The sequence below is a fragment of the Vespula pensylvanica genome, chromosome 25, assembly GCF_014466175.1.
Source record: "Vespula pensylvanica isolate Volc-1 chromosome 25, ASM1446617v1, whole genome shotgun sequence".
Lineage (NCBI taxonomy): Eukaryota > Metazoa > Arthropoda > Insecta > Hymenoptera > Vespidae > Vespula > Vespula pensylvanica.
In genome coordinates, this window is record NC_057709.1 from 907,807 (window position 1) to 916,766 (window position 8,960).

Below are 8,960 nucleotides of genomic sequence, written 5' to 3' on the forward strand. Positions count from 1 at the left end.
TCTAGTTTTAAGCCGCGTCTCACCGTTCACACGTGCGTGCACTATGTTTCAAGCGAATCTGCGAGAGAATCATTCTTGTCGTGATTTCGTCTGATACTGTTGAACGTTTATCCAAAGTGGTGATATACCGTGTGTGCGTAAGCGTTATACTTTGTAGGTTTGTGTCGTAATTGAAGATGTACTGTTATTCACATCTGTTATCGTGTGGAATAGAAATGACCTCTGGGTGATAAGTGATAATGAAGTTGTCACAATTGATAAGTGCACAGTTAAGATGAATAAATAGAAAAAGAAAACTACTGATAAAGAGAGAGATGATAAAACGATAAGGGCGATCATATCTTTTTTCTTTTCTTTTCGTTTCTTTTCTTTTCTTTTCTTTTCTTTTTGCTAATACTGAGTCGTGAACGATGACGCATTTAATTTTAATTGCATCGATTCCCTCGCGGTTGCAATTTATATAACGTTATCTAGCACGAGGAGGATGAGTGATTGTAATAAATTTCAAACGAATTGACATGTGATATCATTAGAATAAATTTACATTCCTTTTATTATCTATTTTCTGGCTAGAATGTTTAGATGTTTGTTTGTATCTCTCATCTTATATATTTAGTATACTTTTTTATTTATTTATTTTTTTCATTTCGTATATCATCTATATTTATTTCAATATCGGTCTTTATATAGTTTCTTTAATAGTCGATCACTTGTATAATTATTATTGCATCAGAAATTATTATCGTGAATGTATATATATATATATATATATATATATATATATATATATATATTTTTTGCTTTTCATTTACGATTTAATCGATGTAAAACAAAAGGTGTGCAAAAATTTTCTAAGAAAGAATTAAAAATATATATTTCGTTCGATCGAATCAAAAGTTTGCGAATTAATAATTATTATTGAAATGTTAATTTTCGTATTTAAAAATTTGTTAATCGACGGAACGATTATTATTTTTTTTTTTTTTTTGTTCAATAGTAATAATAACGTAAGAGGATGTAAGTATTTTTGGTCGAGAAGAGAATTCCTTATGAATTTTGTTTTATCAGGAATTAATCAGGATCGTTAGGTAGGAATATAGGACAAAGGACGAAACTAATCCGATTCGAGTTTATGGATCACTGGGTATATTTCGTTAATACGCTGAACACGACTGCAATCCCGTTTTGTATTCCGTAGATCTTGATAATTTTCTTCGTTCAATAAAAACCATTCGTTGTTCTCTGTAACTGTCGACTTCTGATAGTAGGCCATTTTTTTATTATTTTTTTTTTTTTTTTTTGGAAAATTGCTATATGAATAATTTCGTTAGAATTGTGATAAGAACGTGTGATTAAAGAGAAACAATTCGAAAATTATCTGTATTTCTGCATGATTGATTAGTTAACATCGCAGATAATAAAGGGAAAAGGGAACAAACATTTTTTTAATGAAAAAAAAAAAAAAATAGAAAAAAAAAGAAAGCAAGAAAGAAAGAAAGAAAATTCTTTCTGATCAAGTATCGTTAAATAATTATTGCCGATATTATCTTAGAATAATATTAATTAATAAAACAAAAGATGACTCTTTCGTAACATATTTCCAACGAAATTAAAAACTAATATAATCAACTATTTCGATAGAAGTTTAAGGATCTGAGAATTTGCGTGTGGATAGTATCGTCAATTTGGAGTTTCTTTCTGGTTGGGTCCTGGTTGTGTCCTGGTTCCGTTTAAATTTCGTCTGCGGTTTAGTTTGGATTTACTTCAGAGACGTTTCAGATAAACCCAGAGTCCGTCTGTAGGTGTCGACAGTACACCCAAAACACTGATTTTAACTGGATAAGTGGTCCTAGAATTTCGTTCTATTCTATATTTCATTAACAGGGTCGCAATGGCAGCTTTGACCTGTAACAATCCCATCCTAAGGCCAACACAAATTCTTGGACCTTCACCGAACGGTAAAAAGCAATATTTGTTGATGGATCCCTTCCTTTCTTCGTTCCATCGATCTGGATCAAATGCTTCCGGATTGGTCCAATACCTTGGATCTCTTTGCATCGATTGAATCGGTATAATTATTTTAGTACCTGGTTCCACTTTGCAAGTTAGACCATCGTTACCTTTCAATTCCATAGTATTGGTACACATTCTTCCCATTATATCCAACAATGTATGCATTCTCTGAGATTCACTTATCACTTGATCCATATACGTCATATCTTTCAAGGAATCGTAAGTAATCTCTCCTTTATGTTTAGCCAATACGTTTTTGATCTCGTTCCTCAATTTTTCTTGTATTTCGTTATGTATGGACAATTCGAAACAGATAAAGCTCAAGGTCGATGCTGATGTTTCGTAACCATCGAAGAAGAACGAGAGTGCATGTGCCGCCAATGATTCCTCGTCGAACTTCTGACCCTCGCTTTTTTCAAGGTCAGCCATTAATTGAAAGAAATCGTTACGTTTTTCAGTCTCCTCTCGTCTTTTCTCTATTACCTGTTTAACGATCGTTCTGAAGAAATGATCGATATCCTTCGGTATCAATCGTATTTTTAAATAATTGTTTAGAAACGGCAGGAAGAACATTATTGATTGCAATGTACCGTGAAACCAAGTAGTCTGGAATATCTTCTTACCGATCTCGTGGAACGATTGCGGATTGTAATTATCCTCGAAACAAAATCCTTCGATACCGAATCCTGCGTTGGCGACTACCTCACCTGTAAATCTACTTAATAGATCCTTAGTCTCGAATTCGATCCTTTGATTCTCCTCGATCTTCCTGTGCAAATAATCTTCAAACTTTTTGCAGACTTTGCGTACGGTCTCCGACAATATTTTCAATCGCATGCTGGAGAACGCATAGGTCAATCTTTTCCTTCCTACCAACCATTCCTCGCCCTTCGTGAAGAATGGATTCTTTGCCATCAACGGATCCACCTCTTGGTCTATCTTCATCGCGTTCTCGTGAAAGTTCGAGAAACTCGTTTGCAATACCGTCTTTACTAATTCAGGGTCCTGTACCATTAATCCTGGTACCATACCATCGTAATAACCAACCATACTATCGTTCTTGTAACGTTCGTACCAAGCCAGTACCAATTGCGAAATATTTTTTTGCAATAATAACAGTGGCAACAGGTGACCAACGAGTGGTAAGGAATACGGTGCTTCTGGTATACCTTGTCTGGTCCAATAATTAGATGTCCTACGCCAATAAATGTACAGTGCCAATATTCCGCATAGTATCAGGCCCAACATTAACAAACTCATGATTTTATTTTTATCAATCAGTTAATTATTCGCTGTCCAAACGAAATCCCAATTACAGTTGATCGAATTCGGTATAGGTTACTGTTGAACCTCGTTCACACGCGTTGGACAATCCTTTTCGAACGAATGCAAGAATCGGTCAGCTCTCGTTGAAACTTTTCTCGATACTGTTCAACATTAATGCAGCTGTGGATAGATAATATTTTATTGCACGTAATGTATTATATGTTGGTGCGATTAGAAGGAAGACGTAATTTCGTTCGGTCGAGTTGTCGACGTAAAAATAGTAGTGACCTTTGGTGGGGGATATGTCGTAATGAAATTATAGCGTTTCTTAAATGGTGGAAGTAGGAAGTTAATAGATTGGAAGAGAGAGAGAGAGAGAGAGAGAAAGAGAGAGAGAGAGAGAGAGAGAGAGAGAGAGAGAGAGAGATGATAAGGTAGAACGATTAGATCGATCATCTTTTTTTGTTGTTTTCATACTTACTTTGTACCGTGATACACGTCTTATTTTAATTGTATCAGCTAGCTCTGTTGTAATTTACATATCATTACATATTACACAATATTACATATTTAACAACACGACAAGTAGTAGTAGTAGTAGTAGTAGTAGTAATAGTAGTGTTGTAGTAGTGTTAGTAGATGTAGAAGGAGGAAGAGAAGGAGATTGATAAAGTACTCTAATCATGATGTTATGTAATAGAATTAGAGAGTAGAAAGATTAGAGAAGACGCAGTGACATGCGATATTACAAGTATACTTTTTGTTAGTTATCGATGTTGTTGTCAATGTTGCGGATTGAACCATTAGATAGTTCTTGTTTCCTTTTTTTTTTTTTTTTTTTATTCTTTGTTTCTCATCAGCATGTACAGGGTGAATTTTTTTAAAATTTATTTTCTTTTTTTTTTTTGCGAATGAATACTGATTGGATTTTCTTTTTTTAATTCTCTTTTTCTTTTTCTTTTTTTTTTTTTTGCAGATCCATCATTCGTCTAATGCAGTCGTTATATCGAGCTGCTGAACTTTATGAAAGCTTTGGTGAGTTGGTCTTTTTTGAAAATAATGTTTTTAGGATAAATAAAGACAGATAGATAGATAGATAGATAGATAAATAAATAGATTGATAGATAGAGGCAGAGAGATAGAGAGAGAGAGAGAGAGAGAGAGAGAGAGAGAATTCTTGTTAAATTATTTCACAATTTTTTTTTTAAATTATTTTTCTGAAATTTTTTGATTTTATTAGACCAATTTTTTCCACTCTCTTTTTATTCATTCTATTTGACTACTTTTTTTTCTTAATATTAAAAAAAAATTAATTATAATAATAATAACGTTAAAAATTGATAAACACCAGTGTTAAAAAAATTTCTCTCATTTTTCTCTCTCATGTTTTTTTTTTTTTTTTTTTTTTTTTTCATTTTATTTAACTATTTCTTTTTAATATTAACAAAATGTTTTTTCAGTTATAGTAAAGATTAACACAGGTCATTGTTTGTTGTCTCGATTTTTGATTTTTGATCGTCTCGTCCGTTTAATTTTATTTTCTTGTGAGACGAAAACAAAAAAAAAAGAGAGAGAGAGAGAGAGAGAGAGAGAGAGAGAAGATACAAAAAATAGCGTTCGTTCGTAAATCGTTAGAAAATCGCATGACGACGTATTCGTTTGCGTGACAGTAACGATCCACCAGACCCCGATCATGTAATAATCGTTGATAATTAACGTAACGACGTATCAAATCAATAATTATGTCAGCGATATCTTCCTCGATTAAAATTAGACGAGTTACCTTTATAAAGAGAGAGAAAGAGTGAGAGAGAGAGAGAGAGAGAGAGAGAGAGAGAGAGAGAGAGAGAGAAAGAGAGAGAGAGAGGTAAGAGGTAAGACGAGAAGAGAGAGAGAGAGAGGAGTATATACGTATATATATATATCTATGTATAAATTATTAATCATGTTCGAAAAAATAAATTAGATATATGCCGATAGAAAAAAATCGTGTAATTTACGTATTAAAATTTTTTTTTATTTGCATTTCCGTTTTCTTCCTTCTTTTTCTTTTTTTCTCTCTTGTTCATTTTACTTTTTATTTATTACATTTACTTTTATTTATTTTTTTGATTAATACTCTTGATCTGATGTAATACTCTTTTTCTTTTTTTTATTCTATTTCTGTTTAATGTATATTTCTCATAATTTTCTCTCTCTCTCTCTCTCTCTCTCTCTCTCTCTCTTTCTCTCTCTCTCTTTATTATTTATATCTTTGTGTGTGTGTGTATGTGTGTGTGGATGTATCTTTTTCTGTTTTATAAATATTTCCTTTATTCTCTTTCTATACATATGTATTTTTCTTTTTCTTTCTCTGTCTTTCTTTCTTTTTATTTTATATATATTTCTCCCTCTTTTTCTCTCACTCTTTATTTTATTTTATATATATATATATATATATATATTTCAATTATATTTGTTTCATTTCAAATATACTGTTTCAAATATATATATAAATAAATATATATATATATATATTTCTCTCTTTTTCTTTCTCTCTCTCTTTCTCTCTCTCCCCCTTTCTGTTTCATATATTTTTCTCTTTCTCACTCTCTTTTCCTATTTCATTTATATTTCAATTTTTCTCCTTCTCTCTTTCTACTTCACACACACACACACATTTCTCTCTCTCTCTCTCTCTCTCTCTCTCTCTCTCTCTCTCTCTCTCTCTCTCTCTCTCTCTCTCTCTCTCTCTCTCTCTCTCTCTCTCTCTCCATCTTTGTCTCTCTCTTCCTTTTTCATGTATAACACCCTTTTTGCTTTCTGCCAGTAGCAGGAGCCTTTGATAATTAAGTTGAGCCCTCAGCGACATTGGTTCTATTGTGCTAGGCAAATGGGCTGTTTAGCCTGGATACATGACTCCATCTCTCTCTCTCTCTCTCTCTCTCTCTCTCTCTCTCTCTCTCTCTCTCTCTCTCTCTCTCTCTCTCTCTCTCTTCTCTCTCTTCTCTCTCTGTCTCTCTCTCTCTCTTATTGTGCCTCTACATAGCGAAGTAATCGATCATGCTTCAGCCTCGATTTTGATATTATCGAAGTTTAGGCGTTGAAAACGCAGTACGATATGATGAATTAACTCTTACTTAGAAACGCGATTAGAATTAGAAATCTATTTTCTTTTTTTCTTTTCTTCGATCTATTTGTAATTTTATTATTTAATGATTGATTTTAATTCTTAACGATAAATATATCTTATGCACGTTGGAGTTAATTCTTTTTCTTTCTTTGTTCATTTTGTTTATTTTTTTTGATAAATTTTTTCTTTTCTTTTCTTTTCTTTTTTTTCTTTTTAATATTCGGAAACGAAAGTTACAAAATATTCGGATTGCTTTCTGTTTCAGACGTTCTGTTCCATTCTTTTTTTTTTATTTTTCTTTTCTTTTCCATACTTTATTTTTTTATTTTTCTTTTTTTTTTTTTTAATTTCAGTTTTTCGATTTACCTCAATCGAACTGGCGATTACGAAACATCGATCTACATTATGAACATCTTTTTTTCATCATTTTGAGATCTGATAATATTTCTAATTAATTTTTTACGACTTTACGTTCATTACTTTTATTTGTGTTCTATTTTCGATGCGTCTAATCTAATCGATTTGGTTCGTTAGAAACAATTACGGTAATCGTAAGAATTTTAATACGCAAAATTTATGAAAATTAACTTTTTTCTATTCTAATCTAATCTATTTTCTAATTACTATCTAAATACATATATATGTATATATATATATATATATATGTATGTAAAGACACAAACATACATACACAGACATATACATATATATTCTTTAGTTAAAACAATTAGTTTCAAAATTAATAAAAACAACGCTTCAATTTTCAATCTGATCGACTTCGAGCGATTAGAAAAGTTACATTACTCAGAGATATATCATTTCTTTTTTACTTTTTATTACTTTTTTAATTTTTTTCTTTTTTTTTCTTTTTTTCTCACAATCGTCACAAAACACGACGAACAATTTTTTTCTTAAGCGTTTAACGATTTTGATAAATTTCTTTTCTGTTATATCTTATTTAAGATCCAATCGATCGACAGAGAAATTTTAGAATAAGAAATTATTTTGGAAAATAATTCTTTCTTTCTTTTTTCTTTTCTAGTTTCCTATTACCATTCGAGAGATGAGAATACATTCGATTCGTATTTCATTACAGATTATACGTAGAGCTAAGAAACTTAGCTTTGATAAATCCACTGGAAACGAATTCATGAGAAATTTTCTCAAGGGAATGAACTAAGACGCCATCTTTACGGAATTTCAATTCTTCGAACTCTTTGATAGGATAGACCTTCAAAACGTGATACGAATATCTCACTACTCTTAACGATCTCATCCAAGTGTAATACAGTAGTGATGGTCGGCTAGAGATGGGCCAAAGAGTTACAAGATGTGCCAAAAAGTTTAACCCTTAAATAATTTTTAAAGATCGTGTCCTCCATTTTTAGACTAACTTTAATTTCTTTTCTTCATTTTCTTCTCTCTCTCTCTCTTTTTTTTTCTTTGTTCTGTTCTATTTTGAAATCGTAAAAAATTTTTAATCAAACGTTTTCTGGTCTCGCTGCTTCCCCCCTCTAATTTTTTAATTAAATTTCATTTAAATTTTTTATTAAAATTTTAGTTCTCAATTTTTGACTAAACTTTGTACGACTTTTGTCTCTGAATTTTTAATTAATTTTCAGGTAAACTATATTCAACTTTGGATCCACAATTTTCAACTAATTCTTACGTAAACTTTGCTTAATTTTTCACTACAGAATTTCGAAATAATTTTTAACTAAATTTTCTTGAAGTTTTTGTTTCATAATTTTAATTAAACTTTTGCCCAACCTTGAATGTTCTTGTTTTTCTTTCTATTTTTTTTTTTTTTTTTTTTTTTAATTTCTTTTCTTGTCTTTTCATTTTGTTATCAACAAATTAAACAACATAGAAGATGGAAAAATATTTGTAAGAAGGACTCGACTAAAAAATTCGATTAGTTTTCATTCTTTCCTTCGATCTTTTATTTCTATCTTTATATTTATTTTTTTTCTTTACTTTTCTTTTTGTTAAAAAGAACTTTTCCAAGTTTCTATCAAACATCACCAATAGAATTCTAGGTTATAGACACGTCAGAATACGTCCAAGATGGACGTTGTTCTGAACGTAGTGAACAGACATATCGATCCACTCCGTTTGTCATTAAGCCTCGTTTCTATCGATTCTATCGTGGTTTAGAAACCACCTGACGCTCCTCGAACAGCTTGAGAACATCGTTCCCAAGTGGTATTACAGGATGTACTATGGAAATCCGTTCAATTATTTAACCTATCCTTGAATTATTTTCATTCGATTCGAATGATCGACATATCTCGTTAGATTTCTTCGAACCCATCCTCTCAAACACCTATTTTCTCGCCAATAGAAGCAAAGTGTTTTTATTATTTTTATCCAACGGAACGATTTCATATATCGTCGTAAAGGAAAAAAATATCAAATAAATTTCGATCGAATTCGTTCGAAATCTTAGTCATAATTTCTGAGATAGATTTAATAGATTGAAATAAGAAAAACAAAAGGTTCACACGAATATACATACGATACGATCTTGTTTCCGAATTACAGTCGTTTTCGTGTGTAACCCGTTATT

The 8,960-nt window shown here is 31.2% G+C and overlaps 2 protein-coding genes across 7 annotated transcripts in view; one reads left to right on the top strand and one right to left on the bottom strand.

Moving 5' to 3' along the window:
- LOC122637315 (cytochrome P450 6a2-like) overlaps window positions 1-3,434 on the bottom strand; it is a 10,573-nt gene extending 7,139 nt beyond the window's left edge. Inside the window, exon 1 of one of the 2 annotated variants that reach the window (XM_043829349.1) lies at window positions 2,671-3,434. In XM_043829349.1, coding sequence (XP_043685284.1) covers window positions 2,671-3,273 — 603 coding nt within the window. In that variant the 5' untranslated portion in view covers window positions 3,274-3,434. The remainder of the gene's footprint in view (window positions 1-2,670) is intronic. The other variant, XM_043829348.1, reaches the window with a different exon arrangement.
- An 821-nt stretch (window positions 3,435-4,255) lies between these two features.
- The window catches only part of LOC122637310 (protein Fe65 homolog), a 108,117-nt gene continuing 103,412 nt past the window's right edge, over window positions 4,256-8,960 (top strand). For all 5 annotated transcript variants that reach the window (XR_006329217.1, XR_006329218.1, XM_043829336.1 and 2 more), the window contains exon 1: window positions 4,256-4,314. Coding sequence is in view for 1 of the 5 variants with exons in the window: in XM_043829339.1 (XP_043685274.1) it covers window positions 4,272-4,314 (43 nt within the window). In the remaining 4 variants the exon portion in view is untranslated. The remainder of the gene's footprint in view (window positions 4,315-8,960) is intronic.